The following is a 25792-nucleotide window of genomic DNA, read 5'->3' on the forward strand; positions in this document are numbered from 1 at the left end:
CCTTTGTTTTATTCTGAAGAGTAATGTGATCCAGCAAATATTAACAGGTTATTAGGCTGTTCTGCCATTAATGTTTCTAATATCTCTATACTGTTTGGTTTTACTTCAACAATAACAAGTAAAATGCGTGATTATATGTATTTATTAGAAGACTGACTTAGTCTTAGGGTAAGCGCTGTAATGGTATTTTTTATTGATTTAAAGGTGGTAAGGCTGAGTAGTAATTTTTTTTTTTTTGAAAGTCTACATGTAAGGCATAAAAAGTTAATGTGGGCTCTTGTAATTAGGAAAAAAATTTATTCCATGAAAATTGTTGAGATTTTTTTAAAACTTAATAAAACACTTCTATCTCTCTATGTTAGCTTTCCAATCTAAAAGTCTTTCTGCTTTTAAAGCCTCTTTTACATGGATACTTTTAACTATTTTGAACTTAGGATATTATAACACATGCTAACCAGTAATGATATATTGAACTATACTGGGAGGGTTACAGTTTACAGTTATACAAAATACTGTTGTTTTTCTAATTTGTTGAGTTCCCTATATTTCCTTAAGTATATGATGTATCATTATTCCTTCGTTACATTATTCCCCACTGACCCCAAGACAGTCCCTAAACCTAATCAAGGAGTAAGTTATCTCTAGGATAATAGAGGACAGCATATTGCAGGTTTATGTTTCTGTTGATGTGGTTTTCTCCAGTGAGGTGTCAGGGAACAACTATGGAAGGGCTATATCCATTGTTGGGGAAAAAAAGTAATTGGAGGTAGATATAGATTTCCTCATAAAAACTTGTTGATTATTTTTTCCCTCATGATAAAAGGGCTAAATCATTCTCTGAAAAAGTATCATGGCCCACAAGAATGTAGACGTAGAATTAAATACGTAATTGTTGTATTTAGTAACATAAACCAGACCTGATTTTTAAAAGCTGATTATCATGGCAAATTATGATACTATCTACTGTGGCTTGACTAGTGTGTTTTTAAAATGCTGTTAACTGGGAGCCAAAAAAACCCCCAGCATTTATGCATATATAAGCATAGTTCTGGAACAAGCTTACTGTTTTCAAAGTCACTTCTTTCCTCATTTTAAAGAGTTGATTACTTGTTCCACGTATATTCAGGTGAAAATGACCAAAAAGTTAGTGGCGTTGTTTCTGTTCTCTCATTGTGGGTTTCTGAGCTCATTTGTTTGATGCAGAAGTAAGACAGACTATACAGCGAAATGTAGAAAAACCACCAATGCCGATAGGGGACAAAAAAAAAAAAAAATCAAATGATTGAAAATTTGAAATGCTGCTATTAATTATCTATTTCTTGCCATAAAACTTTTACAGAGCTCTGCCTGAATAACTGAAAATGTTTGTAGGAGTGAATAACATATTTCTGTCCGTCTCCGTAAAGAAAGTAAAAACAAACAAACAGAATGTTCCAGCAACACTGTATGACTTGCTGATTGATCCTTTCAGGATCAGCTTTTCCTTCTGGTATCTCTGTCCTATTTACGTCATCGGCACTCCGTAAGTCGTAGCCTCGCGTTAGTGAGCATGCAGGTATTCACCCAGTGTTGATAGGACACCTGCTCTCAAAGGTCCAGCTTTGCCCAAAGGTGCAGACACGCCTTGTCTAGCTCCAAACTGGGTTTTACCAATGTCGTGCCACTAGTACATTGAATCAATATCTACTGCACTTCACTGCCCAGCAATATCATCCATCTCTCATATATTATTCAGTTGGTTGCTAGTTCATATAAGTGTGATGGAAGTCATCAACTGCAAGTTAGGTTCATGGTCTTTTTCATGCTAAATTTTGATGTTTCCTACTCTGAATAGTCTCATCAGGTGTTTTGTATAGACTGTCATAAGTTCACTGGTGGACTATAAATATCCTACTACTTAGGTATCTGCCTCTCTTTCTTTCACACTGTACTTATTTCACAAATACAGCAGTTACATACAATATTTTATACATCTTCATTGACATAGACTAAAGCAGTGTTATAAATCCAGAAAAATATTTACCTGGTAGCTTCTTTTTGCTGAATATCTTAGAAGTGTTTCTTGAGCAATTATCCAGTATTTGTATTTTCATTTTTATTTGCACATGGACTGAATTGTTAATTGTAATTAGGAAGACACCAAACGTTTTGGAAGATGTGAGATTTCAGTATTATACTTTCTACAAAAACAAAGTGGGGTTTTTTTTCTAGATTCTGAAATGATTTTATTTCCCTTTAGATTGTTCCCAACAAATATTCATTCTTTCCAGTACTGGCTACCACAGTAAGTTTGAAGGAATGATAAGGTTACATCCATGGAGATGTTTATGGTGTCTTGTTGTTGCCTTGAGGAACCCAAAGCCTTTGTTTCTACTATCCTATTACATTTAATAATCTTTAACGTGTAATAGCGTATAGCATGGTTTTATATTTTGGAGATACAGAAAAATGATAAAGATATATGCTGATTTATTGTATAATTTTAGCAAGCTTTACATGTGCTGTAAAATAAAATAATACTCTTAGGCTAAATAGGACAATGAAATAATTGGTTATTAGAGTTCAGAGTTGTTTATGCCATATTTGATATTTTATATTTCTGTTATAATAGAATATATGTTGGCCTTGTTTTACATGTGACTGACAGCAAAAATAAGAAATTAAGTCTCCCTCTAATTTTTGAGACAAATGGAACTCATCTTGCCTTTTTTTTTTTATTACAACTTATTATTGTCTTAGAATTTTTGTCTAGCAAAGAGACTTCCTGCTTTATGGCTACCTGAAGAGCAAAGTAGAAGGCAGAAGAATTATTTAAAGTTCTAATTGTGCAGTTAGTTAGATATGTGAACTATAAACCCTTTTCTTCAGGTACTTTATTGCTTGTGAGGCATTCTTTTCACCCCAGATCAAATGGTGACAACCTATTATTTATCACCATAACCTTACACAAACAGATTTACGGAAAGCACTATCATCTCCTGTGCCCAGTCTGGTATAACAATTGACAGGCTGTATCCTGAAAGGTAAATTGTGGAAGCCAATTCAGAGAATGAATAAAGATCAAGCAGGTGTTTCATGTTAAGTACTGAACATTAAAGCCTTTTCCAAAGTTCTGATATCCAAGTGCTGTTTATGCTCAATTTTATTACTTTGATGGCTTTTCAGTATTAAAAAAATGATGATGTTGACAGTTGTTCTTGCTTTACATCTTTCCTAAAGAAAAGGAGTTGGTAAGAATATGAAATTAAAGGAAAAAGGTAGTTGAACTGATGCAACTGGAAAAGTTTGACTGTAAACTTTCTAGAAAATTTTAAAAGTAGAAGATAGGAGATAAAAGTCTAGGAAACTGAGAAATAGTATATTCATTACCCGAAGTCAGTGGCAACAACTATTGGATAATTTAAACTTTATATCCTTTAGTATTTTTATTTTGTGTTTGTAATAATGAGGGAGCTCTAATCTTCGTTCTTCAGTTATTGATTTGTTGCTTGTCTATTCCCTGGGAAAGTCAGATGAAGATCAGCATGACAATATTTATAGGCTGCATCTCATCTGTGGGATGCAATCCATCTTCGTTAAGTTCAGTAAAAGTGATAGATAGCATTTGGCAACGTAATGATGTGATCACTCTACCATTGCCTTTGTAAATCATAAGCTGTTGCATTCTCTTGTGTAGATATTTAATCAGTTATACACCCCATTACTGATTTAATTCAGAATGTCAGTGGCAGGTGAATAATGTGAGTATTTGTATATTAATATCATATTGTATTAATGTTCCTTTCATTTAAGTATGCTATTCATGTGAAAATCATAAACTGTTGCTTCATGGATAGAATAAATTTAATCAGTGCTGTAGGCATCTAATGCCATCAGTGTTTTAATTCAATATGTCAGTGAAACAAATGTGTTTCTTTTCATTTCCAGTTTCTTTATGCTTTACTAATTCAGAATATTCTATGATTCTGTGAAAATATGAAGCTGAGAGTAAACAAATTGCTAATTTTCATTCTGTCAGTAGATTTTGGGACTGAATCCCCCAATTGTAGTACCAGATAGGATGAGTACATATTTCTGATATATTTTAAAGTAACTGAATATCTAACGATAAATTAACTTTAAAAAAAAAAAAAGGCGCTGTAGAATATTCCTTGAGGAAGCGTGAAATAAGTAAATATAAAATAATATCAGTGCAAACTGGTAATGATATAACACTAGAATGCAGTTGCTTTGGAATCTTCTCCAGTGTCCTGTCTTTGGCAATAGGAGGTTACTAGAAGGCTTTAGTTTTAAGGAACCACCTGGAAGTGGCTAGAGATCATTCCTAGGTCCATTTCTGTCCTCAGGTGGCACCTGCTTTATCATCGATAAAAGGATTTATATGAATTTTGGGATTCTTGACTAACGTCTAAAACAAAAAGTTTATTTTAACCTAGAAACAATATAAACTAACAAAAACCACTGTATTAGCACTGATAACTTACTATACTGAAGATTTGCCTGAGTAGTGCGCTGATGGTACTTCATCCAGCTCATGCTACGTGCTAATAAGAACAAAGTTAGTTGTATTTTCCGTTGTTAGAATTTATGTAAATCTTGGATCGCTTTAGCACCTACTCGCTAGGTCTTATGCCATTCTCTTTAAAACCACCTTACTTACAGGTTTCTAAAAGTATTAAATGATTCTCTTCTGTATTGGTGGAGTTCTCAATTCCGTAAGTAAGGAACATGATAAAACTAGAAGGTTATTGGCACATAAAAGAGAGTGCTTGGTATAAATCCTTCAGAATTTATACTTTTGGTGGAGCTAAGCAAGTGCACTTGGTATGTGTTTGCAGTGGACAGTTTTATATTTAATTAGTGGGTTTTTTCCTTGTGTTCCATCAAGGCAATTGAATTCCTCTGAATGTTTGGTTTGTGGTTTGGAATTTAAAAAAAAAAAAAAAGTATATTTTTTTACTCTGAATTTTAGTGTTTTTGGCGTTTATGAAACCATTATCATCCACAGGCTTGTCACCTGAATGTTTTGATAGTTTCAGATTTAATTTGCTCTAAGATGTGATCATCTAATAAGGAGCCCTCTCTTCTTCTTTAAAAAGCATATATACATCAAGCAGTTCCTGAAGTTTTATTTGTAATAAAACATTTCCATAATTGGATATCAGGTATTTGATTTCAGGCAGCTTTCACAGCTTGATTCTGTTGCTGGGTTATTTTCAGATTTTTTTTTTTTTTTTTCTTTTCAGTCACAGTCGTAATCTTTGAAATTCCCATTGAGATTTCTTAGGGTTTTTTTTTAATCTTAACTTCTTTATTTTCTTTTAAAGTTTTTGCTGCTGTTCACTTTTAAATAAAATGTTTTATTGATTGCTTTGTTTTAGTTCTGCTCCACTCAGAATGTATGTATATATGGCAAGGTTTTTCAAAATTGCACATTTTAGATATTTTATTAGAACAAGAGGAAGATGCATTTTTCATCTGTATACTAAATGTTTGCTTGTCTCTGTATATGGCATAACTTTCCAAGATACTCTTTTCTAAAAATTTAGAAATTACTATTTTATAAATAGTAATGTTGAATTAAACCTTCTTCTGTCACCATTTGCAGGCCTTGATATGGAGTTGCAGTATGATGTGTTGGTCCAGTTTAAGAATGTGAAGCTATACTTTCTTATTCCTCTAAAAAAATGGAGCTCTTACATATAGAAATTACAAGTAAACCCACACATCTTGTATTTGAAGAGCACTTTCATCATTCTAGTTGTGTTCTAGTTCATCACATCTAGCTGTGGCAGGAAGAACATCATTATCTTTTGTCTACTACAGAAGAATTTTAGGCTATTTTGTATAAACAGTTTGCTTTCAAATTTCTTGACAGATTCAGAGAAGAAACAAAACTAAAGTTGATAGAAATTCAAGAGGTTGTATGAGGGAATTTTTTTTTTTTTTCTGATAGTCATCTTTCAAATGAAGAGCATGATTTGCAGCAAATCTTAGTTAAATCCTCACCACCTAAGGGCTATGTCTTTAACCACAGGACAAAGACTTGCTTTCATTTTTCTAAAAACTTCCATAATAAAGATGAGGAAACACTCAACATTCACAGATATGAAAGGTAAAAATAGTGCAATAAATGCTCTGATGGTTTGTTAATTACAAATAAAGTGCAGAATTGGTCAGAAAATGTCAATACATCTTCTGTCATTTTTTAATAGAGCCACAGAATATCCCGAGTTGGAAGGGACCCACAAGGATCATTGAGACCAACTCCTGACTCCACACAGGGAAACCTAGGAGTTAAACCGTATATCTGAGAGAGTTGACCAAATTATATCTAAGAGCGTTATTTTTAGTTTAGAGAACTGTAAGTAGTGGTAAACTGGGATTCAGCATATAATTTTAATGGAAATTAGTAGATTAAGTTAGAACTGTATTCCTGGCTCTTTATTTTAATATTTATCACACTTACTAAGTTTTCTTTTAATTTCACAGCTAGTGGAAGGTTTGCAAGAAGTGACCAAGAGGTATATCAGAGCCCATATCTAAACTGTCCAGATTTCTGCTGCTGGGAGTGATCCCTGGGCTCAGACCGGGGAGCAGAGTGGTTCATGTACGCAGTGCTTGGCCTGGTGCTTCTAGGATGATTTGGGCAGTCCAGGTTTCCTTTGAATCCTGTGTTGTGTTTCTCTGGCTCTGAGATACTAGTTTTAGGATTTTTCTGGCTCACACTGCCTAAATTGTGTGCTGGCTGTATGTCAGTCCTAAGAGTGATGTTTTGATGTTATGATCAAGGATATTTTTTGCATGTCCTGAAGCATAGTGTGCGAAAGTTAAGGTGTGTTTGAGGTGTAGAGATTTTAGTGGTTGGGAGGTCTCTGTAGGCAAAAGGAACAAAACCTGATGTGCTCTTGTTTATACTCCCAAAAGAGCTTTTTTTTTTTTTCAGAAAGAGTCACAAATTTTTGCCAGAAGAATACCTGGGTTACATCTCAGAAGGAATTAGTTGTTTCATTCCAGAAGGTTGCTCTGGTATAAAGTAACTTACACATGGTATGGGTGCTCAGGGGTGCAAGACCCAAGAATGAAGCAACTGACTTTCTCAGTTCATAGTATAGACAGACATACCCAGAAACCACTTAAACCATTGTTTATAATAAGCCTGCATTTGGGCATGTTCTAACTGGTTTTAAAATACTTCAGTAGGTGTTTGCACACCTCTGGCATGACGTTTGAAAGAACTGCTTATCTTTGATTTCTCTTGGTGATTTCTGAAACAAAAAATAAAACCTTTGCTATATCTCAATATGTTTTTGATGCTTAAAATTCAAAATAAATTAATAAGGCAACTAAATACTGCATTTAAAGAAAGAATACTTGTAACACATTCATTGTTTTGAAAACCAGAATTCTGTCTAGAGAGTCATCTTTGCAATGGTCAGAAGAATTTTTTGTAATTTTCAAGTTGCCTTCGGTGCCATTTTTAAAGTTAAACACAGTCACTCTTTTGAGTTACTTGTAAGTGAGCAGACTATATCTTTTTTCAGAAATTCTCCTTCATAAGTAGGAAAACCCATTTTACATATATTCACCTCCATTTAAGGAGTGTCACCTAGTTTATTTTTTCTATTCTTTGTTCTTTAAGACAAGTCACTGAGACTTCTCTTACAGATATGTCATGAAAAAGTAGTCAGATCTCCAAATGCTTTAGAAAGAGAAATATAAAAAACTGATAAATAGTTATTTCTCTCATAGTTTTGATTTATTTGCCTCATAGTTTTGATTTAGTGTCAGCACTTTCAGTGTGATCAAACTTATTTTGGGACTTTCTGTTCTGTGTATATGAATTTCATGGTAAAAATTACATCTTCCAGCAAGCCAAATGTAAATTGTAATAACCAGCATAATGTAATCCTTATTATATTTCTAGATTTTTGCCTTCTGTAGCTCATTAATAAGCTGCATGAACCTTCTGGTCTAAAATTATTTGTTTCTAACAAAATAATAAGTGAAGTAATCAAAGTACATTTCTGTAGTAATTCAAAAATAATGGTAGGAAATAATTACTCTATTTCTCACAGTCTGTCACATTTATATATTGGAATGAGATACAATTTATCTTTTCTGGTCATTAAATATATGCTTTAGTGCTTATTAATATTTGCTTTTGTTTCTAGCTCACAGTTTTTTATGTAGAATGAAAGTGTGGTATTGTGGCTTATTAAAACAATGTATTGATGCTGAGACCTTCAGAGTTGGTCTTTTATCAGTATTTTTCGAGTGTTTAAAATAAAGCCTATATAGTTAATAACAACAGGACACTTTGATCCATATTAATGTAATATATATCTGTGTTAGAAAATACATCGAAAGATAATGGTAATAATACAAGTAATTAGTGAAAATACGCCCAAGTCTTGGCTTAAATGATGTTTGAAGTTGTGACTAAATTATTGCTGTCTTGAATAAATGCTTATTATTTATAATGTGTTATCTGGGGACACTGTAGTAAAAATATTAATTTAATGAGTGTTAGAATTGACAAATATAGTACAGGGATATTAATAATGATCTTGCTCTCTGTGGTTTTTTATTTAAATTTATGAAAAAATAATAAGACTTTGATTCCAATAAAAAAATAAACAGGTGAAATGATAAAAGAATTGACAGAGTCAATTGGCTGAAATAGCTGAACTCTGTGATTCTGCAGGATCAACTTCGAGGAAAAAGGAAAACAAATGCCTTCTTAGAAGGAGTTTTATTTGCTCTGTCTGTAACCATGTCTTCCAGATGTTGGGTCAGTGGAGGGACTTGCTTATCATAGAGCTTGGGACACTCTCTATTGGACCAGTTCAACCACATCCTCAATCACGAGACACACTGTTGACCAGAGACGTCAAGGAGCTTTCAACCGGGAAGCAGTGATAACAATGTCTGAAGATGATCATCCGCACGTGTTAGCTCTAGACGAATGTCAAAAGTATGTATTATATCTTTCTTACCAGATTTTAATTTTTGCCTAATGTCAAGCATACAGCAGCACTTCTTTATTTCACAGTCACCTAATACTGCTGAACCCTATGAAGGTTAAGTAGATTTATTGGTTTAGGAGACAAATGTCAGTATTAATTTTTTAAACGCAATTGCAGAATTAAGATACAATATTTTATATGTTTTTATGGTGCAGATCAAATAATCATTACATTTTCATGGAATGTTAAAAAATTCAAGCTGGTTTTAAGAAAAGTGAGTTAAATGCAAATTATCAAGAGCGATCATTTTACTGATTTCTTTTGTCAGACATGTTTCTCTCATTGCTTAAATAAAAACAAAATTAAATTAATCATTTACAAAAAGGAATCTGAGTTTCTTGAGTGGCAAATTGTTTTGCACAGGTCCCTGTGTTTATCACAAAGATCAACGATGTATAAATTTATATAACAAGGGATGAACATTTACAGTGCTTGTGGACAACATCCTGGAAAGAAGTCTAATTTAGTTCCCTTCCTGCCACTCTCAAGAAGATTATGTTTCCTAGTAAGACAACAGGAGGGTTTATATTTCTACTTCAGCTTCTTGCTAATAAGTGTCTTACAAATTTGAGTTACTTTAATCTTCTCTGTTAATTCTGGAAGAAGGGCAACTTGCTTTTTCTGCTTCTTGTGACTGTCTCCCCTTTGGGGAGGCTAGGCTACATTTCTGCCTTATTATGTTCTATTTTTAATTTGTGATAGCTGAACATATGACGTTGCATGGGTAGTCAAGGAGGTTATTTCCATGTGTGACTTCGCGTACAGCTTATGCAAATTAAGAGTTTATGCTGTATTCTAAAATAGGATTTATCTAGGTATCATTAAAAAAACCCAACTAAATACTGATGGAGATTGCAATGAGAGGATGGGCAGGTTCCGATCAGTGTACAAATTACATCCACAGCTCATTCCATAACATTTTGTCCACCATTGTTTAACAGTAGCAAGGAGCCGATTTTGCCTCCTGTAGAGCATATTAAGGTCACTTGATTCCCCATGATCAACCTTCTGCATACCAGTTCTAATATGGAAATGCTGCAGATTAATGTCACTATTAGAAATTACTAATATACACTTTAGCGGAATTAAGTTTATATTATAATGGTATATTAGTATAAAGACATGATCAGAATTGAACAGACCTGTGAAGAGAAAAAAATCTGTACTCGTATCCAAGTTAATGAACTAGGAAGCTGCTGTAATGTACAGGACGTTGGCTATCACATGTTCTTATTCACCATTCACCACAATTTCTTATAGATGACATTCATAATTGTCTCTGAAGGCACATGTTTTTTTCTGTTGCTCATTTCATAGAGAATTAAATTATAAAATGTATCTTATGGTTTTGTTTGTTATTTTGATTTTAATACAGCTTAATGTTTTGGACTAACTGGAACGAGCAGCTCCCAAGCATCATGAGATCTACCCTCTCAGGCAAAAATGCACAGGTTATCATTAGTACAGATATTCTGACACCAAATGGACTTACCATTGATCATAGGGCGGAGAAACTTTACTTTTCAGATGGCAGCTTGGGAAAAATTGAGAGATGTGAATATGATGGATCACAAAGATATGTAAGTAAAACAGAAATCCCAAACATATTAATTGTAAATCTGCTTGTTTGCATTTGTTAGCATCTTTTAAATGAAAATGTTACAGGAAGATCTTCAGTTGCCTAAGTTTCTCCTAATGTCAGTTGTATATTAGATTTAAAACTGAAAACACTTCTGAACTACACGTAATGCTCTGTTTACTCAACACATTCCAATTTCTGGATGACCTTCTGGAGGCCCTTACTGCAAAATCTATTTGCATTGCTATTGAGCCTGAAACATCACTGTCCTAAATGATCTGTATCAGCTTGAAAAAAAAAGTAGAACTAACTTCAGTAGAAGAGCTAGAGAAATGTGCTGCTTTACATAGGATGATTATAATTTTGTCTTCCAGTGCCAAATTTTTCTCAATGCACTAGAATTTCTTCTGTGTAATGCTTAAGTGTTACTCTACAAATCTTATTTTTTTCTTTTCTAACTATCAATATTCAGATATATTCAACTGCACTCCATTACTCTTTTATCATAATACATTTTGGTCCTTGAGTGCTTTATTAGTTTCAGCTCAAGCAGATCTTTTTCTTGGAATATGCTAAAGGCAGTTGATCTGTGCTCACAATTTTGTTGCATGTTTAGCTCTACATTTCTCATATTTCATGAAGTCTTCCTTTTCAGGGATTCTGTACCTCCCAAACTGCATGATAAAATAAATGAAGGACATGTTCTGGCTTGTATTTTCAATTCTCAGCTCTACAAGATAATGTTTGGTACATCAGCTCACTTTCATATCTTTTAATGTAAAAAAAAAAAATCCTTCATATACTATATAAAAGCTTTGAAATCTTTTTTGCATCTTAAATGAGAATTACACGTTTTTCAGGAATCTTATCCAGGAGATGTTGTTCCACCACGTGTTGTATTCATCTACATTATTATAATTGTACATGACAAACTCTTGTCTTGAAGTAAGGTTCATTGGTCAATTAACAATGCCTATTTAAAAGACATGTGCAACTTTTATTTCTTTCACAAGTAGAAACTTCTGGTAATACTTCATTGTGTTTGCCTGTAAGTTTATTGCAAATTCAGACACTTATTCTTAAGTTCCTGGAGCTTAAGGAGGTACATAAATACATGCCATTTTATTCCAGCGATTTGCTTTGCTTAAGTACATTACTGTCTCTGTCTACTAAGTTATTTGCCTATGGTGCTACTATTTTTGTCACATTTGTTAGGGAAAAGAGAAAAATATCTCATTTAGATCATCAATAGTAAATAATTTTTAAAATCATTTCCTTTATCTTCTCTACTTTATTCAATTGTCTTCTTAGAAAATACCTCTTTCTAGATTGAATATTCTTTTGTTCCTCTTCTAGTTCAACAGGGATTATTAAATTATTTTCTTACACTTTTTTCAGTTAGAATTAATTTTTTTTCTTCCTCTTCATTTTGGTTGCATTTCCACTTTCTGATGTATATATCTTTCTTGTACTGCTGTTTCTTTTCCATTTTGCTATCATGTTTAGTTTTACTTTCCTGATCCTGTTTTACTTAAGGTTTTGAATATGCTGTCAGTTAAGTACAAGGTAATTAGTAGGTTATGTGGAAACAGGTTAACTTTGTCTACGCACAGGGTATAACAAAATACGAATCAGAAATATGAAATGGGAGATGATACATCTTAGTTGCAGAAACCATTACTAAAATCCCACCTTTTTATCAGACCTCTGGCTTTCCGTTTGCATCAGCAAGACAAACCAGTCATTCAATTTTCTCAGCCATTGAAGTTTGAAACTTGTAACTTTCCTAGTATATTGTCTCTTCGTTTTGCTTTCTGTCATTTTAACTCTCCTTCCCCCTTACAGTAAACAAAAAAAGCCCCTGAAAGCAATAAGCTGAGTCCAGCATGCTCTTCTGAAGTCTTTTTGGGAGCTCTAGTGTGTTACCTATACAAAGCTATACTAGCATTGGTTGTCCTACACCAATACCTGTTTTGGGAGAATCAGCTAACTCTGTTGTCAAAAATACTGATCTGAGTTCTCACATGCTATGAGCTTTGAAACAGAGTTGTGTGTGTTTCCTGGGTTCTGAAGGCATTTCTCCTGCAGTGGTTAGATGGGGATTGTCGTACCAGAAAAAAAAAAAACAAACAAACCCAGGCTGCTTCATTCAAACCTGCACTGTACTGGCCTCACAAATCTAAAGTGTACTGGCCTCAGTAGCAGTGCTTCAGCAGAGTTGCTTATCACCACGTAGATGCATTCTTACTGATACAAGAAAGCCAGAATCCAACCATGAAATTGTATTATTGATCTGGTGAAATAATATTTCCGGGGCAGTTGTTTCTCTTCGTTCATATGCTGTCCAGCTTGATGAGATCCCTGGTTTCTGTAACATTAGGATAATACAAGGAATAATCATTCCAATGTTCTGGTGATCTGAGATTCTTTAGGGTGTTTCAGCAAGGTCCTGCCATCAGCCACCCCTCAAAACCAGTTTAAACAGATTACCCTTTTCCTCACTGTCTCTGCTTCATTGCTTTCTAGTTTCTGTGAGGTTAACAAAGGTAGAAATTGTATAGTAGAACATGAAATGCTAATGTAATGTAATGAATTTTCTTCCAGGGTAGCAGCTTCTTTCTTCATTCCACTCACCACAATAATCTAGTACAATGAATAGGTAGAAGATAATTTAGCAGTACTGAATTGACTCTTTTAAGTGGATTGTAAGTTTATTGATTTTGTGTTAAGCTGATATTTTAATACTAGTATTTGGCTGCTGGAGTACTCTTTCAAGCTTGGAAGAATTTTGTTGTTAGAAAAGATTCTCACTAAGATCTGAACATGAGCCGTTACAAAAAGATGCAGGTCCTGAATGTGATTCTGAGTTGAAGAATCACATTGCTGTGTTTTCTATATACTAATAAATAATCAGATGTGAAAACTAACCCGAAGGAAAATAATGTCAACTAGAAGGCAGATATTTTAATAAGCTCGGATGGTTGTCTAGAAATAAAATAAAATTGAGCCTACTGTCCATAGAGGAATTATTTCATCAGTTTCTACCGCTTCCTTGTGATTTAGTTAAACCGCACTAGAAGCGATAATAGTAGAGAAACAAGAAATGCTAGTAAAAATTGATATTGTTAGCAAAAATTGATATTGTTAGCACAACATTGCACAGTTTACCACCTAGACACTTAAGTTCATCATCTTTTGCCTCTCCTACTCCCCCTATTATGATAGTTTATTGTTAGGTTCTGGGCTTTTTAATCAATTCATTCTTTCTGTGTTTGAAAAGCAGCTAGAATGGTGTGGATAATCTTGGAAATTAATGGTACTAGAAGTGAAGTTGTGGTGGATTTTTTCATTTTCTCTGTTCAGCAGTATAAATATATTAGTTGTAGTGGGGATGTTCTGTTCCTGATTCTTTTCTCTTGCAAATCCAATCAGAAAGAATCTTTGTTTCTCAGTATTACGAATGTCCGTGTTTAACATTTGTCTGAAAAAGTCCAGAACCAATATGAAGAGTGAAATATCCCCCCTGCTTAATTAGTTGTTTTTCTAGGGAGTTCACTCCATTGAACATTGATGAGTTGCTTGCTTTAAGTAGTTCTGTAAAGTAATGCTAAGATCGAACCTAATGAAAGTGATTCCCTAACCAATGGCAATAAAATCCTCTAATCTGTGAGCTAGGTAGCTGGTTGACACAAATCCAACGCTGTTCGTTTGGGACTGTTTGCTGAAATATCTTAATGTCCAGTGTTGGTATGGTAGAAATTAACTGAAAGAAGGACTTAATGAAAAGATTAAAATAATCTCTAAAGCTGTGGAGAATAAGATTATTTATAATACCTCAGGATCCCACAAAATTCTAGGAGGTTGAAATAAATGTAATATTAGATGAAGTTTGTCATTGTCATTTATGATGTTGAAAATAAGTATTGTGTAACTAATACTAATGTAGTTGCAAAGAACCTGCTTAATATAGTCGTAATTTAGAGAGATGTATACTTTACATTTGAATGGCACCAAAAAGCACAGGCCTGTTATAAACAGTTGCTTAATATATCGTTCAGTTGAACTGCAAATCTAGTAACAGCTGGAACACTGCAAATTTAGCATTGCGATTTGGTTTTCAGTGTCTTAAATGTTCATTTCTAGCATGGAGAAACAAAAATTAATTCTCAAAGAGGAAGCACTTCTGATTTTGTTACATCTCACTTGGACAATTCTATGGAAACAGGATCTTACTGTTCTTCTTAAATGTGGTATTCTAGTATGTCCTTTGTATGCTTTGCTACGTGATTGCAATTCAAGTTATTATGAAGGTATTTTTGAAAGATACAATAAATGAAAAGAGAATCCATGCATTAAAGATATGACAATGATGAAAATATGGTCTTTATTCAGACCAATCAACAAAAAGCATTATTATTTTTAGTAAAGTATAGCAGTGATTGGCACTGTTCTTCCACAAAACCCAACTTAAAACTCAAATAGAAATTCTTTTTTTTTTTTTTTGTGGCAAGAGGAATGAGGAATTGGTAAGTTCACAGGTGTTCTCTTCAGTACCAAATTTCTTTCTTCTTCTGTCTTTAACCTCTCCCCACCTCACCCCCCCACAATTGTTTTTTTTTTCTGGTTAACATAAGCTTTTGTCCTAATACCGCCACAGTGGTGGAAGGGCAGAATTTGGATACTCCAGATCAAGGCTGATAGATTTGTTTATCCAGCAAGAGATAGCATTTTTGCTTTTTATTAAAGCACACACATCAATAACAAGCAAAACCAGGAGTCTGATCTAGGCATGTCTTTTTTAGGTGGCTAAATCAAATACATAAAAGTTATGACTTTGATTATTTTTTTTTCCCCTGGCTGTGCAACTAGTTTCCCTGTATCACAGTCTCATATATTTTTTTTCATAGATTCCTTCTTTATACTCTTTTACAAACAGTATTCATGACTGAATAATAAATATGGCATACTATTCTATGTCTTCCATTTGAAAGAATAAAATACATTAGCTAATTTTAGATTAATGTGTTCTGTATAAGTCAGTTTGGTCAGACTGAGTTTTCTGATACTCATCTAAAAAGTTATTTATTTTTAGATTACTGATATTGTTTTATACTTGTGTAATGATCTTATTATGCAATTGGCTTTAAATTGTCATTAATTTTAATCTTTTTAAGTGTAGTTTTCTATACTAGCTTTGCCATTCCATTACAGACCTCTAAGTAGATTTGAGTATCTTTAGAAGAGTAAAGAGCCCTTAAAAAACTTTTAAAGGCTTTATTAGATGGCACTGCGCACTTATTAAGCATTTTGAAAGAGAAATATTATCAATAAGCCATTCAATAGAGTTAAAATGCTTAAAAGCAACTGATATTTTAAGCTGATGCATTAACTTTATACACTCATCTTTAAAAAAACCCCTGTCTTTCTATAAAAGTTAGGCATTGTCATGGTAAGAATTGTTATGAATCTAATTCTTACTGACAATCTAATGAGACTTTTATATAAATCATGCAAATTATAGTATTCTGGCACAAATTCTTGTCTACCTGACATGTCTACCTGACTGGCTCCTGCCCTTTTTCAATCATGTTTTTGTAGAGAAACTGCTACACATACCTCAAATTTAGAGCAGCTATATGTTAAAACAAAAGCTGTCTGGAGAATTTAAAAATCAGAACTTAAAAAAGAAAGGATCATAGTTAAAATTAGGTTGCCCTGCTACTTGTGACATTCCTCCCCCAGCCCCCAGTCTCCGTATCTCTTTACAGGAAGCAGCGAAAACTTTTCATCTGTTATTCAGAGCTCGAAGTACATGCTGTAACTGAATGTCGGTATCATTCAGTATTAAAACATGTGATGTACTAGCAGATGTGTCTGACTTTGCTGGTTCAGGCAGAAGGGATGGTAGGGATGTCTTGTTCAGGTTTCCGTAATGTTTTAAAATTGTACATATATTGTTGCAATTTTTGGTATCAATTTAGACTTACGACAAAATATGTCAAGACAGGGTCTTTATATGATTGATTTTGTTTCATACTGTTAAAAACCCTGTTTAAAAAGTTGTTACTGTAAAAAAAAAAAAAATCTGTTCAAATCTTTGTAATGCAGAATGGCAATGCATTGCTTTTTTCAATGTGTGCACATTCATTCAGTACCACATTTCCCTCTTCTGTGACCAAAACATTGCTGATGACCATAAATATTCTTACTTTTTTCCTGTGGCACAGGGTGCTTTTTGGCAGTTTCTGTCCTTTGCAGAAAAGGTCTTAAGCATTTATACAGTGCTGCAATAGTTTGTGGGAATGCATGAATGTGGCCTTTGTGAATTAAATTTCTGTGACATTGTGATCTGTATCATGCTTGACTAAATTTGATAGTTGAGGTTGTACCTTCTAGTTCTCTTTACCTGTATATTGTGTGCACATGTTAAAAAGTTATTCCATGTATGGTACTCTGTGTAACATAAATGCTCAGTTTCTTATGGAACTGTGTCCTTTGTTTCCTCTGACTCAGCATACACAATGGCTCTCCAATTCCGGCACAGTTTGTGCAACCTTAATTGAACAACAGGCAGCGTATACTGCAGTTTTACGATTGCGGATTAACTGGGCATTATACCTGTGTTGATATTATGCTTCCAGATGGGATATGTAAAGAGGTTTTTGCCTGTATTCTCATAAGTGGGAGCACTGCTTTGGGTCATTTGCTGCTACCCAGCCACCAGTTTATATAAAACTTTCTATCAGTTGATTATCTTGGAGTTTCTACAGTTTGAAAACATGATTTTTCTTATGGTTGCATGGTGATCACTGATTCTGCATTGGCTTTCTTCTCTGTGTTATATATTTGGGTACGTGCATTCCCTGAAAGACTGTGGCAGTCCTCTTATGTCTTGATCCAAAGCTTATCAGATTACTATCAATAACTCAGAGGAATAAATCTGCAAAGTGCTTGTATTGGCTTCCATCGTTATTTTTATTAGAGACAAGCAATTGGCAAGAAACAAGGAAGCAGGAAGTAGTGGGCAGACCTTTTTGTGCTTCCTACCCCTCCTGGGCCAGCCAGATGGGGCCACCCAAGGAGGATTTCAGTAGGGTCACAGTGTAAGAACCTGAATTTTCGTTACATGATTCTGCTGGTGAATCTGCAGGTATCTCTGTCCAGAGCTGCAGACACTGCTGGGAAAATGAACATGCAAGTGGTACAGAATACAAGATTTAGAAACATAGATGACTTGCAACATGTTTGATACACAGCAAATTTGGTTGACACTGAATCCTCAGGACTTAAACATTATATGACAGGTAACCAAAGGATGAACAGACTTTTAAAAGTCTGACTTTCATTTTCAGTTACTTCTGATCATCCAGGAGTGCTATCAAGATTTAAAAAAAAAAACAAAACAAAACAAAAAATTGTCAATCATTTTCAGTGTTATTGTATAAACTAGAAGATTAAAAGGGCTGTAAAGTTGGCCAAAAGCTGGCAGAAAGAGGAACTCTTTCTTTTGGGTGCTCAAATAAAACCAGTGTCCTTGGATAGTGCTGTGACATAATAGGGGAGACCCTGGTGAATAAAATGGTATGAGCATTCGTGAAAAAATGTTCCTAGATGTTAGCTTTTGTCACCCTTTATTTGGATCTCAAAGCTTCCAAGGTTGAACAATAATGATCAGTTCTGTAATGAATTTACATGCCTTTGTTACAATTTGAGAAAAATTATGACAGTGCTACAGAACACAGAAAGCTGAACAGAGTAGTGCCTTCCTTGGCATTGGTTGTGACAATAAAATCCTTCAACTTGGGACAGTTTCACATTGTCATGGAGAACAAATATGGAGTTGCAAAATCTGCATGGCCAGATTTCGTACAGATCTTTCAGAAACATGCATGATTGATTTTTATTTTTTTTCTGAAATGTGTCTGAATATGAATAGCATAGGCTTTTAAGAGTGTGTTATGAGAAGGGTCTTACAGTAAATGTGCACAATTGCAGAACAGGTCTTTTTGCCATTAATGCATTCCCATCTGTCTTTTAATACTTTTAATTTTGAAAAAAAATTTGGTTAGAGAAAAGTTGTCCTCCTGGGACATTTATTACTGGAAAAAGTCTTTGCTGGAAAAAAGAATTTGCTGGTCAAACCTTCTTACAAATATGCAGAAATATATAATGTGCATAATGGTGCAGAATTTGTTATAATTATCTGATTAATGAGTAGTTTTGACACCATATCTGTATAAGTGAATTTAAACATGGCCAGGAATGCTCCTGTGCACTGGAATACAATTATTTATGTTAGAAAATAGTTGAAATGTTCACGTGTCTCAGCTTCGCCTGTGCTAGCTAATGCTCTTTCCAGACAGTTCTTGGGAGTAATTTGGCACTGAGTCAGTCCGAGGACATTCCCAAAGGCATTTTGCAAGCCACTGTTTTGGAGGCTGTTCACTGCCTGGCCCTGGGCAGGGAACTGGCAGAGGTGTGAACAAACTGCCCCTGAAGCATTACTTGGTCTTGAATACCGCAGAGTTGGGGCACCTTCTTAATGTCCACGGCATAGCTGTAGTGGGAAAAATGTTTTTTTTTTTTAATTCCACAAAATTAAATTTGGATGTCATATATTTTAGGTGAATTCTTTATATGATGAAAAAGACTTTTTTAAAAAAAATTAAATTTTTTTTTAAGTATGGGATTGACCATTACTACTTCTTTCTCATGCCATCATTTAAAAAAAAAAAATCGTACACAGCATCCACTTGCAAGTAGGCTAAACAGTGTACCAGTGGGCTCTTCGTGCACAGTGCAGCCTATGTGCATGTGTGCAATCAGCATGAATAGCTCAAATTCATTAGATGTGCTGTGTATATGCAGATAATTGTCCTCTATATTTCAAGTTGATTTCCATGAACTCACGTTGTTATCAAAAGGTCCTTTGGGAAAGAAGATAAAGGACAGAAAGCAGAGGGAAAACTGTGGTGACCTAAGTAGAGATATCGGTTGAGCATCGATGATTATAAAAAAGAGTGATTTCTGTTGGGTTGTTAAAAGAAAGATATTATTTTTCTGGTTTTATCCCAATTTCCCTATGATAAGTAGCAGCTAGATACATAGATACAGGGTTTTTTTGCCAGCCTGGATCAGAAGAACTGTTCCCACTTTATACACATACCTAAGTTACTAATTTTCCCAGAGAAACATGGAAGAATACAATGCAATAAATATGTTCAGAATATTATTTATTTCCATTATCTCTCAAAAAATCTAATGGAGAAATAATGACCCCCTTCCAATAATTCTGCTGTTCAGCCAAAATTAAAGTTTCAACTAGAGAACTGATTAAAGATGTGTTATGTTCTTCAGAACAGAAACTCTACATGTTAAATTTTTAATTCTGATACATAGAAAGAAAGAACATACATATATGAAAATATTTTACAGGAGCTGTGATTTAGACTGAGATTGAATTAATTGTATTTCTGCAGTTTTCACTGAAACCCTACCATATAGTGAACGGCAATTCATATTTTCTTTCTAGGTTTTAAAATGATAATTATTATGGTGACTGAGGAGATTTTTTTTTTAATTGGAAACCACAAAACATTTATTGTTTTGGGTTCAGGTTTCTAATGTAATCATAGTGGTGAATGCTCTTCAGCTCTGAAACATGCTTCTGACTTTGATTCATAAAGACTCAGAATTTTTAGACTTTCAGCCATGCTACAGTACCTCTTTTTCTCTGTTCTGTTCGGGCTATTAAGCAGGTAGTGTGCTGAGTAGGTATTATTACAAGCACATTTAGATAAACTGTGATTTTTTTTTTTTTACTTAAGGAACAGATTTCCTGGATTTCTGAAGTTTGAACATATCAAGAAATAATAAGTTAACCCTTGTAGCATCCTTTTAACACATTTTAAGTGCTGTTATCTCATTTTTCCAGGTGCTGTAAGTATAGAAGAATTAAGTGTTTTGTCTAAAACTATAAAGGGATGTGAGTCACAGTTTGCATTTTTAAAACTTCTTATTCAGAGACAACATTCCTTCTCATGCTTCTGTTCCATACTTATGTATTCTAGGTAATTGTGAAATCTGGACCAGGTACCTTTCTCAGCCTGGCTGTATATGATGATTATATCTTCTGGTCAGATGGAGTGAGGAGAGCTATTCTGCGTTCCAGTAAATATACAGGAGGAGATACCAAAGTTCTTCGTTCTGATATCCCACATCAACCAATGGGCATTATTGCTGTTGCCAATGATACTAACAGTTGTAAGTTACAAAGCAAAAGACACTATTTTGTTAATTCTAGTATCATTCATTTCAAGAATTTTACTTAGTTTTAACTAAGTTAAAACCTTCCCTGGTATTTCATAAATTCTTTTTGTAGTAGGAACTGCTAACAAAAGATGGGCTATAACCTCTTCCCCAAGTAATTAAATATTACTGAATGACCATTTTCTGCTATGGACATTGTGCTCATTTGACAGCAGTTAAATAATTTCCTGTTAAATATCAGCAGTTTTGAATGTTGTGAGTTTTTTTAATTATTATATTCAAGGTAACTCCATTTGTTTATCTTTAGTATGCTAGCATCTGAGGCATGCTGACATTTTCATCTGACTGATAAAACTTGAATCAATTGCCCATAAGTCTGAGATATGGTGATCTTTGCGCTCTCAAAGACATTGGCCATTGAAGCAAATTTAATAAAACAGAGTCCATCTTTTATCATTTGTTTTGCAGGTGAGTTATCTCCTTGTGCACAAATGAATGGAGGTTGTCATGATTTATGCCTTCTGACTCCTGACGGACGAGTGAACTGTTCATGTCGAGGGGATAGAATACTGATAGATGATAACAGATGTGTGAGTAAGTAATACTAGCTGACACAATGCTTTTCTATGCTGTGATGCAGTTGGCTATCATAAGCAAAGACAGTTGACCAAAGCCATTAATTTTATTGCTTCTATATAGTGTAAAAATTGATCTGGCAATTCACCACATACCAGGCTTTTAACTATTTTATGTCTTATAAGGCTTTTCAGGGGTTAAAAAGCATTAATACTTATACCCCTTAAATTCCAGTTTGGGTAGTTGTGTTCTACTGAACTTTTCCTATTTGCAGTTTGTTTCTGTTGGGTACAAGTATTTTCATTTCATGTTCTTAGACATTTAAAATAATTGTAACTTATTAACCAGCTGTTGTATTTAATCATGTAGCATTAGTGGTTTAGTACTTTGGAAATGTATCACTGTAAGTTGGCAGACTCCTTGGAAACTGGTTTTGTTGGAGAATATTCTGTATTACGCTGTTCTAAGTTCTCCTCCTATCTTTCCTTGTTTCCTCTGAACCAGTATGTCTCACCACACAGTATCATAGAATCATAGAATGCTTTGGATTGGAAGGGACCTTTACAGGTCATCTAGTCCAACCCCCCTGCAAGAGCAGGGACATCTTCAACCAGATCAGGTTGCTCAGAGCCCCGTCCAACCTGACCTTGAATGTTTCCAGGGATGGGGCATCTACCACCTCTCTGGGCAACCTGGGCCAGTGTTTCACCACCTTCATCATAAAAAATTTCTTCCTTATATCCAGTCTAAATCTGCCCTCCCTTAGTTTAAAACCATTACCCCTTGTCCTATCGCAACAGGTCCTGCTAAAAAGTTTGTCCCCATCTTTCTTATAAGCCCCCTTTATGCCCCCTTTAAGAAGGCTGCAAAAGGTCTCCCTGGAGCCTTCTCTTCTCCAGGCTGAATAACCCCAACTCTCTCAGCCTTTCTTTGTAGGAGAGGTGTTCCATCCCTCTCATCATTTTTGTGGCCCTCCTCTGGACCCGCTCCAACAGGTCCATGTCTTTCCTGTGCTGAGGGCCCCAGAGCTGGACGCAGTACTGCAGGTGGGGTCTCACCAGAGCAGAGCAGAGGGGCAGAATCCCCTCCCTCGACCTGCTGGCCACGCTGCTTTTGATGCATCCCCGGATACGGTTGGCCTTCTGGGCTGCGAGCGCACACTGTTGGCTCGTGTTCAGCTTTTCATCCCCCACTGCCCCCAAGTCCTTCTCCTCAGGGCTGCTCTCAATCCCTTCATCCCCCAGCCTGTGTTGATACCTGGGGTTGCCCTGACCCAGGTGCAGGACCTGCACTTGGCCTTGGTGAACCTCAGAAGATTCACACGGGCCCACTTCTCGAGCTTCTCAAGCACATGATAAAAAAAATGTGAGAAAACTATTTTTTTTGTAGTTCAGAAGTGGTTCAGAATATATGGTCATCCATTGCAACTTCTTTAGATCACATTGTCCCTGTGCAGAATTGGTATTTACGAACATGCAAGTATGTGCTGGTAATTTGGAAGGATGTGATATATATACACACGCTGCACTCTTCTGGCTTTTCTAATCATTTGGAGAGAATCTTTGTCACTTTGCTAATGCTGTGCCTTAGCAGGAGTGAATTAACAGGAAAGTTTTGGGCTGTTTCCCCAGGGATGACCCACATTCATAATGTGGAACATGACTTCGTGCTTCTCCCCTCAACAAGTGTAGCTGGCTGGATTTGGAATGGAGGGAAAGCTAGGGGGGAACCATGAGGTTCCTTATGTGTTTGTTAATGTCACTGTATTGTAGCTCTTCTGTCACAGCTAGAGACCCCTTTCAAATTCCAGTGGTTTATTGGACCTTTACCTCTGTGGGGCAGAAATCCCAACTCTTAGATCAAGTTCTCCACTTCCATATCTATCTGCCAAACATGCTTGTTCTACTGCTTCAGTTTCATAGCTTTGACCCACCTGCTTTCTTGAAATCAAATTTTTCAATCATAACAGTAGAGATTCACTATAACGTTCAAGAAAAATTATATTTAAGCTTTGTATATGATTTAGCAAGATTTACCATCCTGCTAGAAGCTTAGGCAGTTTACCTGCTTCAGGCTCTACTGTGGCAGTCTGTTGCTCCTGAACAGCCTAACAAGTGGCTTCTCTTCTACTGATACAGAGTCACTTTTAAAATGCTGGTCTGTATATGCAGAGCTGTGTTGGTGTGGGATATGAAGAGATGTAGTCCTTCATTGACATACCTGTACACTCCTTTACTATTAGAGCTTATTTTGGTCATACCACTGATATTTTTCATGCTAGAACGATAGCCTTCCTGGTACATCTGAGTCAATATTATTTTCATATCAGTGTTTTCATAACGGGAAAGAATGCTGTTGTTTAAAGATCAGTTGAAGAAGAACAAGAAGTGTGCTTCTGCTAATGACAGTCTTATTCTCCCTCCCACCATATACGTTTCGTCAGCAATAACGGTTGTGTAACTGAATGATGACTTAACTAACTTGCTTGACTGGGAATCAGGATTTTTTGGTTTTAGACCTATTTGTGGTGGAGTCAGTGAGCAGAGCTCATTCAACTTGAGACTGCAAGATCACTAGAGCCAGTTAAAGAGAACTAGTGAGAACAGAAGACTGTGATGAAGGAAAGGGTAGAATTACACCTTTAAGTATTGGTGTGATTTTAAATTGGGTTAAGGCATCCTTAGGGCTGGACCCCAGTCCTTTAGAATCAGATTAAGAATTGGGCTTGGCAGCTCAGCTACATAGCTTTGTGAGGAGCCTGTAGTTAGTTTTATACCATAGCAAGCTAATTGCTTGTTTATTGTACCTAAGATTTTAATCCTAAGATTTCTTTTGCCATGTTTATTTTGGATTCATAGCTTTGCCTCTTACTTAATTACCTAAAATATTGCTATTAAATGAAACCAGATGCATACATTAATTATGCATATAATCAGTATAATCATACAGTAGCTACCAACGTGTCCCAAACAAATACGTGAATTGCTACAGTTTTAACCTGCACTTTCACACATTTCATAGTTCACCTTCAACTTTTACCTTTGGCTCACACAGGCATGTTGTTAGTTGTTAACTAAGTCTTTACATAGTGCATTATAAGGTCACTGAGATTTCAGAGGAAGACCTGGTTCTGTAATCAAATATATGGAAGTATGAGGGTTAAAACTCTTGTCCTTCACAACAGGGAATATACAGCTGATCTAGAGTCAAGATGCAGTAGTAAAGTAGTGTGCAACTAACCTGTAATACATTTACAGCTCTTACTCAAAAACCGCTTTGTCTAGCTGTATAATTGAGATACAATGAATTTTACAGATGATTTGCAGTGATAAAGATTTCAATTTAAACTATAACACTGTTTCAGAGTAGCAGGCCTTTAGTCTAGTAACAATACAGTGATCAACTGAGATTGTATGGACAGGTATCTGATTGTTAATGGTTCAAATATATTAATTAAGACTTTACAAAAAGATATTTTCCATTAGAGCCAAATGTTTACCACCAGGAATATTACCACCAGGCTTATATAATCACTTTATTTCACTCTCCCACACTGTCAGGTTTTATTGATTTCGATCATTCAAAAGACCGCTTGGAGCTGGACAATTTCCTTAAGTTCCATTGCCTACCAGTCTGCATTTGGTCTTGCGGGTCAGGTCCGTCACTTGCTCAGCTAGCATTCTGCCATCCCTTTACCCAGGGGATGGAGTATGATAAAGTACAGGAACTACTAAGGACTTACAATTAACCACCGCTGCCTTCTCTGAATCTGGCAAGGAATTTTTCCTTCATTGATAGGCTGGTAAGAGCCTAGTGGGTTTTTTTACTTCCTCACAGCAGGGCAGAAACCTCCGTGGCTGATAAAGAAGACAGGATCAAATTGTAGCAGGTTAAAAGTTTTTCAGTGCTTGGTTAAGGTATTTATATCATAAACATTTCTGTTTCCTAGATTAATTAGAATCACAGAAAATACAAAGAAGAGTGGGAATTCTTAATGTCTGGAGCAGTAAGGAAACAAATCTTTCACTGATCCTCATTTTACTTTCATTAAATGTAATGGAGTTTGTTTATTTCATGTAGCGATTTAAACTCGTTGCATGAATGCAATAAAAGTCCCGGTTTGTTTGGAGGTGGGAGAGAAAGATGGCTGCTGGCATCCCAAAGAGGTTGAAAAAAAACCAAGATGAAAAACTTAACTGCTATTATGGTAGTAAGGTACTACTTTCTTAGTAATAGTTATGACTTTTAAATATCTATCATAATTACTACTGAGACAGGTAAAAGTATCTATATGCATCCATTGGGTCTGTCCAGGGCTGTATCAGATGAATTACTGAAG

At 35.1% G+C, this 25792-nt stretch overlaps 1 protein-coding gene across 1 annotated transcript in view; it reads left to right on the top strand.

Moving 5' to 3' along the window:
- LRP1B (LDL receptor related protein 1B) overlaps positions 1 to 25792 on the top strand; it is a 309784-nt gene that overhangs the window by 138711 nt on the left and 145281 nt on the right. The window contains exons 35-38 of the mRNA XM_072874983.1: positions 8788 to 8977; positions 10405 to 10609; positions 20679 to 20871; positions 21346 to 21471. Of these exons, the coding sequence (XP_072731084.1) occupies positions 8788 to 8977; positions 10405 to 10609; positions 20679 to 20871; positions 21346 to 21471 (714 nt within the window). The remainder of the gene's footprint in view (positions 1 to 8787; positions 8978 to 10404; positions 10610 to 20678; positions 20872 to 21345; positions 21472 to 25792) is intronic.

This window comes from Ciconia boyciana, chromosome 10 (genome assembly GCF_034638445.1).
Source record: "Ciconia boyciana chromosome 10, ASM3463844v1, whole genome shotgun sequence".
Classification (NCBI taxonomy): Eukaryota; Metazoa; Chordata; class Aves; order Ciconiiformes; family Ciconiidae; genus Ciconia; species Ciconia boyciana.